The following is a 13,441-nucleotide window of genomic DNA, read 5'->3' on the forward strand; positions in this document are numbered from 1 at the left end:
GATTTTATCTATGTACGATTTTGACTAAGTGCCAATTCTGACTATACTTTGTACTAGATAGTACACTAGATAGTCAAGATTGACTTGCCTGCACAGGCTATCTAGCCTTACGATACCTACCCCACAGGAGCGCGCATCGGGATCGAATCTGTATCGCAAGCTGCCTAACATCTTGAGATATACACTAACTTTCCATAAGATTTTGACTATATAGTCAAAATCTTACAGATTTATCTCACCGTGTGTACACACCTTAACTCTCTCTGTACAGGTTACATCTGTCCCCCCTTCTCTCTGTACAGGTTACATCTGTCCCCCCTGCAGTGCACATGGTTTTGCCCATCTGCTAACAAATTTGCTGCTGCGATCAAATCTGAATTCCCCCCATGGTTTTGTCCCTTAGAGAAAGATTTTGCTTTTGCAATCCATGCTGAATCAGGCCCTAAGACACATTGACTGTGTAAACTGCATCCATTGCTGAATCAGTTCCAGCTTTGCTGTCGGTTAACTGAGCATATGTCACCTTTATCTGATACATTTGTCCATCACATATTTTTTTTGTTTGTTATCCATAAACATTTTGTTGTGCATGTTAAAAAAGAAGAGTGTATGAAAAAATAAAGCATCCTTTAAAACGCTTGTCAATACTTAGTAGTTTGTCCATAGACTATTTGCATGTCAGAAAGCACTGCAGTGCAATCCCTGCCACCTAGTCTTACGACCTGCATAAGCTAGCTGTATGAGGCCTTGAGATGCAGAATCATTTTGTTATTTGTGTTCCTCTCACTCTTATCACAATAGCCTTCACGGTGCTATGGGGTGCCATGTATGAGTCTCCATGGCAACAGCTCCCCCATATACAGGGGAGCAATATAATATAGTTGGCTTCTGGTCTCCATGGCAACAAAGTCTGTTCGGATGAATTTCTCCTTTTAAGGTCGGAAGATAGGGAGAATGCTTTAGGGAGGGAGTAGGAGTAAGGTACATTCAGAGGAAAGGTACTATGAAGATAGAAAGAGGTAGATAAAAAATGTAAATATAAATAACATTACTATATATATATAAAAAACTGAAGCATATATTACAGACATTTGAAGTGAAATGTGTTTATTTCGGCTTTAGCATTGCACTTGCTCACTTGGAGGGCATGCTAAAACACAACCCCAGTCCACATATGGTTTACAGCTAAAGACAGAATAGCCTCCAGTCCATAATATCTTTTTGACATTGAGCTTGCTGACATTTACACAGTTTATTGAATAGCTTCAGCATGGGAGGTAAGTGACAATAAGTGACAAATGGCTGGTGGCTTTTTTCCTTTGGATTACAATCTTGTGTTTGTATTGACCTCCTAAATGAACTTCTGACATGATGCCCCCTTGCACCCTCCTGCTTGACCCATGGAGAAACTAATATATGGTAGCTGGTGATTGTTCAAAAGGCTTCTGGTCGGAGCCCATGGATTATAAAAACCCAGCATCAGCCAAGTAATCAGAGTGTAGCTAAAAGATGTAGGCCTTCTCTGTGCCTAATGCCAACTAGAGGGGGCACTGGAAATGTCCCACTTTCTGCCCATAGAGAAATGTACGGAAAATGGTATGACATGTACCATCTCATAAAGTGCAGTGAGATATAATATTTTCTTATATTTAAAAACTGATGGGCATAGGGCACAGAGACAAAATCTGAATTACAAACACACAGACAAGTCAACTAAAATAGGACTGCTCTACAATGTATTACATTGCTGTGTTATTACCCCACTCCTACACTGTAACACGTTGTAAGGTCCTTTCCATTCTACTCTCAATATAGAGCATTCAGTGCTGACTGGACAAAAACATGCATCAAACACATTGATGCCCATTTTTAATTCTTAACTGGTATATGTAACATTGTAGTTCATTTTCATCCATGCTGTTTTTTAGTTTTGCGTATGTGGATAGTAAGTACATATTCTCCGTATGCTTCCTGCAGTCTGCATCTTGAGAGCTTCCATTGCACACAACAGAAGCTTAAAAACACTTTGTGCTACTATCACTTAGGCAATCGGTTATTATCACCTTTGAGAATATAATGAAATATAATTCACAGATGTCACATCAAGCAATGTGCTTTATGCTACCATGACATACCTTTGCTAAGCCTCAGCTTGCCTGGTGATGTGGTTAGCCTTTTCAGCACACTCTACTTGTATAACCCTATATAAGATGATATCCAGGGTTCCCTCACTTATGTGGCCCCCCACGAGGTAAAGTGGCCAGTCTGACTCCATCATGACACATAGACAGTATGGTTCAGTGATCACAGCACAGAGAGGTCATGACAAGATTTTGACCTTTGCTTGAAAAAGCCACGATGTTTTCCAATAATCCCTTGCAAGAGACGTCTCGCTCTTTTAGTCATACTTTCTCTGCGTCCTGGTGGTAGGAGAGTGGCTGGTTGAGGACTACGTTCTCCTTCATCTCTTCGTAGACGAATCTGTCTGACAACACCCTCAAGCAGCTCCTGAGTATTATGGTGAAGGGCAGCAGATGTCTCTGTGTACTTACAGCTTAACATGCCTGCTAAGGAGCGTCCCTCTGAAAAAGCATGAAATAACATCTTAGCAACACAAAGTCAGACTCTATACGTCACCTACAATGAAAGATTCAAGCTGTACCTCTCAAAAAACAAATAAGTTACTTGTTTATGCTCTTGTGTTCCAGCCAGCAATAAATGTAAGAAACAAGTATCATTTTGGTTGCATAAGTAAGCTACATGAGCTAGGATCCAACAAGCAAACACAATGTAGGTGTTTCAACGGCAGCATGTCATCTGGAGCGGACTCTGAACAAACACTGCCTTATGCTTGAAATACTACTGTCAAACTACTGTCCAACAGAGAGCACTATGCAGGGGCAGGTCCAGAAGAAAATGAAAGGGGGGGCACCATGATAGGGGAACGGTAATAGTTATATTTACATGCACCTAAGGCATGCGTGCTCCCAGATAAGTGGTGTGGTATCACAGGGGTCGTGGCCTCACAGAATACGCCATCAGGTAATGATTGGCTGTAGGAGCGCGTCCTGGTTTATTGCCAATGTTTCACCCTGATGAAATGTTGGTCACCTGTTCCATTAGGTATGGGAGCCTGGAAGGCATCCCAGCACAATATAATTATTAAAGACTGCAGGACACAAACTGCCCATCTTTGATTAGCAGAAGCAGCCAGCTGGATCTCCAACAAGCAGCATAAGACATCTGCAGGACAGCCCTGTCACAATCACACAGGCCGCCTTCTCAAAGCTGAGGCTGAGTTTGACTGCACCTAGCATGGTAGTAAAGGAAGTGGAGGAGGAAGTGCTGGGAAACTGTGCGGTGCAGTGAGGGCTAATGAAGCCTTCTGTGCCGTCATAAGTAACAGTCTTACTCAATGCTGGCATTTGAACCCCGTGCCTGGGCTGGACTGTGGCCGGCTGGCAGTGGGGGAGGTAGGTTGCAGTGTGATCACATGGACAGAAAGAAAGATGGATGCCTATGGCACTATGGGAGGTCAAATGAAGCTACTAATAAATTAGCTAAAAACAATTCTAGTACAGATTTATGCTAATATGTTGACTAGCATGAATAGTGAATCTCTCCCATTAAGTGTGTGAACCACAAGGATTATGAGTGACTCCTTGCAGCAAAGTCTGCCACTCTGGAGCTTGTAGTGTCTGTGGGGTGTCTATGACAGCCGTCATCTGGTGGGGACACAGAGGGAGAGATTACAACCTCCCCTTATGGTCTGGACTATTGCGGTCTTTACCCCATCCCCGGACAAATCTAATCTCTCTCTCCCCATCTCCGTGGTGACAGCGGTCACAGACCCTCATCTCCCTCCCTTCCTCCCTCCTGGACAGGACACCCCATGGATGGGGGTGGATGGGACACGACCTACAAGCCTCAGAGAGGCAGAGGTTGGTACATGGAGCCAACCGGTCCAGTGTTCTGGAGTCTGGACCTTTTCGGTTTTTACCCTTACCCTGTAGAACAGAAATACTGCTGATTAACATCTGAAAATACACACTGCTCATAAACTAGCTTACTAAGGGATCTATCTTCATCACTTCATTTATACAGAAGCATGTAAAAAATTATATTTTCACCTACTTTTATATAAATTATGGGGCAAAGTCATTTATCAACAAGTGATAAAACTCATTGTCAAAGATAAAACTCGTAGCATATGGTAAATGGTGCTCCAGCCAATCAGGTTCCAACTGTCATTTCTCAAACATATGACAGGAGCTGACCACATGACAGTTAGGAGCTCATTGGCTGGGGCACTATTTATCATATGCAATGAGTTTTATCATTCACAACAAGTTTTATCACTCATTGATAAATGAGCCCCTATGTGTCAGGGCCATATCTCAAGTTCCAAAAATGCATTTTCTTTGGAACTTGGTGGTGTTACTGTACGCCATCCTGAGACAGCGTACAGCCCTTGATAATCTTCACAGGTTGCCATTTACACGGCAGTATATGCAGCAGAGGGATCTTTTCAGATCCCTCCATGATGTGTCTCCTTACTTCTGGCAGGTCTGGGCTGTCCTTCCCTCCAGGCTCCCTAAACCATCCTCCTGTGCTGCAGCTTCTCAAGCAGCAGGATGGCACAGATATCAGCAGCAGGGGAGCTGCAATTCTGAGCGGGGGGGGGGGGTCTGGTCACAGAAAGCAGCGGGTTAAGCGGTGGGGGAAGGGCGAGTGTACAGACACCGGCAGCGTGGGGAAATACTTATGGACACCTCAGCTGAAGGGGGAATAGTAGCACAATTCCAAAAAGCTGACTCCGCAAAAAGAGCAGATTTTCAGAAGTGATATTTTAGGCAGTAAAGCATAATGAATGCCTCTGAAAGGTTGTTTAAACTTTCAGCAAGTTTAAAACAGAATTATCACTAGATAGATAGATAGATAGATAGATAGATAGATAGATAGATAGATAGATAGGAGTCTGCTAATGACAAATACAGTAAGCCTCATACTACAGGTGATCTGCAATAAACATTAAGGTTGTCTGGGTTGGGTATGGAATCCTGGCGTCCGGGGTCCCAGCGGTCAGAATACTGATGCCAGAATTCCAGCAGCGGGGCAAGCGTTAGAAAGCCCATTGCGTTCTCACTGTGCTCGCCACGCTGTGTGCTCGCTGCGCTCGCCACAGGTTTTATTCCCACTTTATGGGTGCCGTGGACACTCACGAGTGGGAATAGCCGTGGCACAGCTGTCTGCATTCTCGGCGGTCGGGATCCCGGCGCTGGTATAATGACCACCAGGATATTAACTACATCCCGGCTGACTAAGCTTGTAGGCATATGTAGCAATTAGCGGCTCCTTTTATTTTTTTTATTAAATAAAAGAGAATGTAAGTATGAGGAGCGCTTGTGTATAATTAAAGCTAAGTACTATATGAAAACGGATTATAGTGAAATTGTAAAAAAAATTGTTTAAAAATCCTGGACAAAGGGCTTACTACACACCGTACACGAGATGCTCAGTGACATCAAAGCGCTGCGCTGACAGCCAGCAACACACACGGCTGGATGTAGCGCTCAAATTCATACCGAGGAGTGAGGGAACCAGCCGGCGGGAGGATCCTTGCTGCCAGAGGTTAGTAATAGCTAGGAATAGCTTAGTTAGCAATCATCCCCTTGATCATCCTCGGGCGGCCCCAGCCGCTGGCAATTCATGTACTGGAACCCGCTCTTTGACTGCACGGACTTACTGCTCTCCAGCTACTCATAAAGGAGCTGTAACATTTACATTTTCTTTTACATGTATTGCTTTAATATATAATTTTTTCTATATAATTTTTTTCTATATACATTTTTTAAAATGTTATATACAATTTCACTATAATCCATTTTCATATAGTACTTAGCTTAAATTTTACACAAGCATATATACTGGCAGATGCTCAATTAGCTCAGTGCTATCATTCAGGTGCTTGAAAGGGAGGGGTATATCTAAGCATGAAAAAAAAGGCATTTTGTTTCCCCCAGCACCCTGAATGATAACAGGAACTAGATATAAATCCCAAACAATATTAGAATTCAGAGATCTCGGTTACATATATTTGCGCAAATGTATGAATAAGCCCCAAAGCCGCTCCTCATATTTACATGTAAAGCGCTACTCATATTTACATTCTCTTTTATTTAATAAAAAAAGGAGCAGCTAATTACATTACATTATTAATTAGCGCGGAATATTCTTTAAACTTTTAGATTTGTTTATCTCTTGTCAGCCACTCAAGTGATGTTAGTACATAGCAAATGCTAAAATATGTTGCTGTATATTTTCTATCCCGTTATGGAAGCATAGTAACTGTACTGATAAGAGGGTCCCCAGGGTTTTGATCCCCATTAAAATTATAAAACACTAATGTTGGCTAGCAGGAAACCGTGTGCTTAGTAGGCTATATTTATATAGATTCTGACAACCAATTTGTATCTTCCATTCAAGTTGTATTTCTACTACACACTGAAAGACAGCAGTCTTTGGAATTCACTTGCCCATTCCATCACTATGGGATCCTACCTTCCATGCTGACCTCTCTGGAGCGTGCTAGGTCTCCCTTGTTGCCAACAAGAATCACAGGAACGTGGCGGTGTGGACGAGCAGTGCGTAGTTTTAGAAGTAGACCAGGTAGGCGCTGGAAACTGCCACGATCTGTCACTGAGAATACTAGTAGGAAGGCATCCCCCATCTGTAGACAGCTGTCTTGCATCCAGCTATGTTGCCCTGACTGAGAGGGACAAAAGTGATTGAGCACCTGGAAGCTTAGAAGAATCACAGTTCATGGACATTGGGGGTAATTCAGAGTTGATCGTAGCAGCAAATTTGTTTGAACACACCCCACCCAAATCTAACTCTCTCTGCACGTAATATCTGCCCCCCCCCCCCCCCCCCCCCCGCAGTGCACATGGTTTTGCCCATCTGCTAACAAATTTGCTGCTACGATCCGGTTTGAATCAGGCCCAATATCTTCTTGGTGGGCCTTGTGCAACTCTCTGACCATTAGTATAAACTCTCTCATGAGTCACATATTTGCCAAGGTATAAATGAAAGGGTAATGGGGTTTAATAGTATTTACCACTCACCTGTTCCCAGATATCATAAACCAGTAATGTTGTATTTTCCCCATCCACTGTCAGATTCCTTTCATATGTATCCTCTGCAGGTGAAAGGATAGTCTGGTCACACTCAGTTCTAGCACACATTTCTGCCCTCTCACCCTCCCCCACCCCTAATCTGATAATTCCCAGAAATCACCTGGATGCTCCGTTTCATGGGGAAAAGTGTCTTGTGCACCTCCAAATATCCCAGCAAGTGTTGTCTTTCCCACTCCACTGTCACCAAGTAACATCACTTTATAGAGCCCAGGCTCCGGGTTACTGTCGGTGGACCTCACAGAGTCGGATGACCCAGAATGAACACTGGGCCAGTCAAGCTCATCTACAGCTTGGGCACGTCTCAGTTGGTGTTTGTAAGGCAAGGGCATACTACCCCGCCGCCGGGAATCAGATGGAAGAGGAAGACTTCCCCGATGTTGCCACAGTCCCCCCAGCTTCTCTATTTTGTTTAGTGTCATGTTAGTATCTGTGGGGCAGACAGATCATCAATAATAAAGAAAGCAATTAGTACCTGCCAGCTTTAATAATTTTGTAAGCAAGATGTCAAAAAGAAAAATCTCAGTAAACATACAAGTTGTGCAACAGATCTATTAATAACATCCACAGCACTGTAACAGGGTTTTACGTCATCCTGCGCTGGCCACGTCCCCTGATCTCATGACATAATGTCATATCAATGGGGTGGGGCCGCCAACCATTGGTAAGAACAGCACTACGGCAGCCCAGAACATCCTCAGGATGTGCCAAGGGGTTGTATACACTGCAGTACACATGTCTGGAACATCCAGAGGCAGGGCCGGAATCAGAGGGAGGCGAACAGGGCGATCCCCCCCCCCCAAACACAGACTTGATTATGGTTAAAGCTAGCGGCAGGGGAAGCCCAACGCGATGAAGGGGTCTGCAGCTGGCAGCCTGAACACTGCACGGCCAGCTCACTATTCTCAGGCATCCCTGCTGCAAGACCATTTGTCTTTATAATCAAGCTTCACTTGTTTATATTTATTCTTTTTTAATTTTAATAGAGCTCCCCTAAATTTCTCAATTACATCAGTGAGTTTCCCCAAAAGGGGAGGGGACAGGGACAGGATCCTGATACAGAGGGAACTACAATGGATCCACAGGCTACAATGCTTATCCCCCAATGGTCTGAATGAAGATTTTCGACTTGGATGCAGTCTTTGAAGGGTTATACCCTATGTTTTGATGTTTCACCCTTGACGAATATGACTGTATTAACTATGATAATACTTCACAAATGACTCTTTAACCCTGTCCACAATTAGCAGTATTTAGACTCTTTATTGCGCATCGCCGTATGCGCTTGAACTGGATTTAATGATGTGATGACACCGCTGTGTGTCTAAGGTACTGCTTAATTGAAGTCGTTTTGCTATTTACATTGGGGCACCGCCGAGTGCCATTTATTTAGCTATATCTGGTGGAGAACAGGAAGGTGCATGACCTACGTACAGTCAATGTGTGCCTAGGATTTTGTTTCTATTTACTACAGCCAGACCTCGCTGGAAATGCCCAATACACGTCCGATCTTGGAAGCTAAGCAGTGATGGGCCTGGCCAGTACCTGGATGGGTGACCTCCAAGGAATACCGGGTGCTGTATTGAATGGACATTTATATTTGACTCTCAATCAGAGAAGGATAAAAGGTTCTCTGGGGCATGCACCTACTTTGCGTCTGCACCAGATAATCTCTTTATATTTATTGTCTATGCTGGTGACCACTGTAAGATACATCACAGCCTTTTTCACGTCCCACCAACATTGCACTTTCTAGAGCTGTTTTGCACTAAATGGTGTAGTTTGGCTTTGTGTATATTCTAAAGGTCCGGGAACTGCTGTTCTTCTTCACACTTCTCTAATATGCTAATCCGGGCATTGTTTACCTTTTCACAGCGATGTCACACCTCAAGCAGGTGTAATGTGATAGAAAATTTATAATGTGGCTTGCTCTCACCTGGTGTTTAAGCCTGGGGATGGATTTGTTTACATTTTGGTCTTCGCCCACACTATCACAACATTTGGACCAATGGGAGCGCGGACAGCTCCGGGTCATGCTGGTGACATGGGAAGTAGTTTGGCTGTTTTGGAGCCTTTTTTGTTCTATAAATAAGCACACCTGGTGATGAGTCTCTTTTAGCCCCTGAGGAAACCACAGAAGCGTGGTTGAAACGGCCGTCAGGACGCCACTGATTATTACTGTGTTATGCTGTTGGAATAATAAACCCTGCTTAAATGTGAGTGCTGTTCCGTTATCTTATCATCCTGCTGTGAAAAGTGTATGTATATATATATATATATATATATATATATATATATATTTTGGGAGGAGTCAGAACTGAAAGGTGGAGGAGAAATAAATAGGGAGGGGAGAAGTCGGGAATTATTTTCAAACCGCCTCTCCCTATAAGACATGGACGGATCTAGACCTGTCCAGAGGATGCTCCAGGCAGCAGTGATACGGGCTGCAGTGGGCCGTTATAGGGCTGCCATCAGAAATTTGTGGATGCCCGGGACTGACAAAATAGGCAACCCCCACAGTGAGTCATAAGGGCCAAATATAAATGAAGTATTGGCGGCGGCTTCTGCTGTTACATATAATAGTCATAGGAGCACATGTATAATATATCCATAATGCCCACATTGTAACACATGAGGACTTCAGCCAGGACCCCTCCTATACAACAGCAACAGTCACTATGCTGCCCCCCACCTGCTAACCCCTCCTTGGGCTCTGCGCCTGGCTGTTCATAGCCAACTGTCAGCCAACACTTGTCAGAGAGGGGCAGAGCACAGCAGAGGAACCACTCAATCACACCTGTCACACAGCAAAGACACGCTGGGGAGCCTGCACCTGCTCCTGGCTGCCATTCAGCAAGCTCCGATTGACTCGCCGGAGACAATACTAGTCTACATGGCTCCCTGCAGTTCTGCCAGCTGCACCTGGGCCCCCTTCTCTGCTCGGGCCCGGAACTGCAGTCCCAGAAGATCCCCGCCAGATTGCGGCCCTGGATGCCGAGACCATGAGACAGCAACGCTCCTTCACAGAACCCTGCTCTCTGTGTGACAGAACAGCTCGCCCACCCTTAGCTATGGTCCTGTTTACAAATGTGGAAGTTTAGGGGTTTTCCAAAGGGAATACATTTGAGGAAAGGGTTTTATTGTAAGGGAGCCCTTTCTCTATGCATTCCATACATAGGGGTCCATTTATTATTAATCGCATTTACAATGCAATCTGGGCATGATATTAGCACCCAGGATCACATTGCAACATACGATTGTACCGGGTCAATGTATTAATGAGCAGTCCCAGGGACATGGGCTCCAAAAGGAGCCCATCCCTGCGATGTGTTCAGTGTGGAAGCGGGACTACTGCACATGCGCAATCCCGCTGACCACACACACACACACACACACACACAGAGGCCAGGTGATACTAAATATTTGTGGCTAACCTCCAAAAACTGGTATTTTCAGGGAAATAGCCACAAATATTTATCACAGGATACAGTATAGATCTTTTTGATGCTTTACAGTGCATCCGGAAAGTATTCACAGCGCTTCACTTTTTCCACATTTTGTTATGTTACAGCCTTATTCCAAAAGGGAATAAATTCATTTTTTCCCTTAAAATTTTACACACAATACCCCATAATAACAACATGAAAAAAGTGTTGAGATTTTTGCAAATTTATTAAAAATAAAAAATGAAGAAATCACATGTACATAAGTATTCATAGCCTTTGCTCAATACTTTGTTGATGCACCTTTGGCAGCAATTACAGCATCAAGTCTTTTTGAATATGATGCCAAAAACTTGGCATACCTATCTTTGGGCAGTTTCGCCCATTCCTCTTTGCAATACCTCTCAAGCTCCATCAGGTTGGATGGGAAGTGTCGGTGCACAGCCATTTTCAGATCTCTCCAGAGATGTTCAATCGGATTAAAGTCTGGGCTCTGGCTGAGCCACTCAAGGACATTCACAGAGTTGTCCTGAAGTAACTCCTTTAATATTTTGGCTGTGTGCTTAGTGTCGTTGCCCTGCTGAAAGATGAACCGTCGCCCCAGTCTGAGGTCAAGAGTGCTCTGGAGCAGGTTTTCATCCAGGATGTCTCTGTACATTGCTGCATTCATCTTTCCCTCTATCCTGACTAGCCGCTGAAAAACATTCCCAGAGCATGATGCTGCCACCACCATGCTTCACTATAGGGATGGTATTGGCCTGGTGATGAGCGGTGTCTGGTTTCCTCCAAACATGACGCCTGGCATTCATGACAAAGAGTTCAATCTTTGTCTCATCAGACCAGAGAATTTTGTGTCTTATGGTCTGAGAGTCCTTCAGGTGCATTTTGGCAGACTCCAGACGGGCTGCCATGTGTTTTTTTTTACTAAGGAGTGGCTTCTGTCTAGCCACTCTACCATACAGTCCTGATTGGTGGATTGCTGCAGAGATAGTTGTCCTTCTGGAAGGTTCTCCTCTCTCCATAGAGGAATACTGTAGCTCTAACAGAGTGACCATCGTGTTCTTGGTCACCTCTCTGAGTAGGGTCTTCTCACCCGATCGCTCAGTTTAGACGGCTGGCCAGCTCTAGGAAGAGTCCTGGTGGTTCCGAACTTCTTCCATTTACGGATGATGGAGGCCACTGTGCTCATTGGGACCTTCAAATCAGCAGATATTTTTCTGTACCCTTCCCCAGATTTGTGCCTTAACACAATCCTGTCTTGGAGGTCTACAGACAATTCATTTGACTTGGTTTGTGCTCAGACATGCACTGTCAAGTGTGGGACCTTATATAGACAGGTGTGTGCCTTTCCAAATCATGTCCTATCAGCTGAATGTACAACAGGTGGTCTCCAATTAACTGTAGGAATATTTCAAGGCATGCTTGCCTACCTGACCCTCTCCATGAGGGAGAAAATGCTCTGTTCCTGGACTTTCCTGGTAATGTATGAATCCCATCACCTGTGGTGAGCTAGTTAATTGATAAGAAAGGTGTTTCACCACAGGTGATGGCAATCATACATTACCAGGAAAGTCCAGGAACAGAGCATTTTCTCCCTCATGGAGAGGGTCAGGTCGGCAAGCATGTTTCAAGGATGATCAGTGGAAACGGGATGCACCTGAGCTCAGTTTTGAGCTTCATGGCAAAGGCTGTGAGTACATGTAATTTCTTAGTTTTTTATTTTTAATACATGTGCAAAAATCTAAAAAAAAACAAAACTTTTTTCACGTTGTCATTATGGGGTATTGTGTGTAGAATTTTGGAGGAAAAATGAATTTATTCCATTTTGGAATAAGTTTGTAACATAACAAAATGTGGAAAAAGTGAAGCACTGTGAATACTTTCCAGATGCACTGTAAGTACTGCAGACCCTCCAACATGACCCGCCCCACTAGGTACAAAATGCTCTGTTCCTGGACTTCCCTCTTAATTTATGATTTCCATCACCTGTGTTGAACTAGTTAAATGATAAGAAAGCTGTTTCTTCACAGGTGATGGCAATAATAAATTAAGAGGGAAGTCCAGAAACAGAGCATTTTGTACCTAGTGGGGTGGGTCATGTTGGAGGGTATGGTACTGTTGGTGATATAGATAAAATTACAGTATATGCTTTATATTATGATCTTGCTTACACTATGAACTTGATAATGTTATCAATGTATTTGTTTGTCCTTCAATATTTTGTGGCTCTTTACAATATCAAAATATATGTAAAAAGTTGTGTAAATGACTTTCACACCATCTATGGTTTGTAATAATAATATATGTTTGCATTGGTCTTTCTTAAGGGTCCAGTATGATATCCCGATGGATCGGATGCCGGCTGTCAAAATACCAACAGCGGCATCCTAACCATCAGAGTCCCAACAGCCCCTCTAAAAAGTACCCTAACCCTCACCTGCCCCCTACCCTAACGCTAACCCTGCCTTGTGGGTGCCTAACCTTCCCCGCTTGGTGCCTAACCCTATTGTTAAGGAAATTTAAGCAATGTATAGAATCTATTCTTTTTAATATCATGTAATACTTAACAGACATTATTATGTAAGATGTTTTTCTGCCAAAGAATGTAGGTTCGTGACAAGAACTTGCTAAGTCACCCTAGTCTTGCTGATTTGTGTCATGTGCCCACCCAGGACCAGATGGTGTTCGATAAGGAGGAACGGGCCTCAAGGCCTGCTGTGATTGGTCCAAGCTTGGGTGGAGTAATTCTTTGTAATATGCAATATTAGGGGCCATCTATGCCATGTTCGAGAGGCAGATGGAGCT

The 13,441-nt window shown here is 43.8% G+C and overlaps 1 protein-coding gene and 1 pseudogene across 1 annotated transcript in view; one reads left to right on the forward strand and one right to left on the reverse strand.

The window, feature by feature from the left end:
* Positions 1 to 1,090: 1,090 nt before the first annotated feature.
* The window catches only part of REM2 (RRAD and GEM like GTPase 2), a 28,262-nt gene continuing 15,911 nt past the window's right edge, over positions 1,091 to 13,441 (reverse strand). Inside the window, exons 2-5 of the mRNA XM_063913571.1 lie at positions 7,297 to 7,623; positions 7,125 to 7,198; positions 6,562 to 6,769; positions 1,091 to 2,582 (exon numbers count right to left, since the gene is read on the reverse strand). Coding sequence (XP_063769641.1) covers positions 2,305 to 2,582; positions 6,562 to 6,769; positions 7,125 to 7,198; positions 7,297 to 7,615 — 879 coding nt within the window. The 5' untranslated portion in view covers positions 7,616 to 7,623 and the 3' untranslated portion in view covers positions 1,091 to 2,304. The remainder of the gene's footprint in view (positions 2,583 to 6,561; positions 6,770 to 7,124; positions 7,199 to 7,296; positions 7,624 to 13,441) is intronic.
* On the forward strand, positions 8,660 to 8,779 carry LOC134941781 (5S ribosomal RNA; annotated as a pseudogene).

This window comes from Pseudophryne corroboree, chromosome 1 (genome assembly GCF_028390025.1).
Source record: "Pseudophryne corroboree isolate aPseCor3 chromosome 1, aPseCor3.hap2, whole genome shotgun sequence".
NCBI lineage: Eukaryota > Metazoa > Chordata > Amphibia > Anura > Myobatrachidae > Pseudophryne > Pseudophryne corroboree.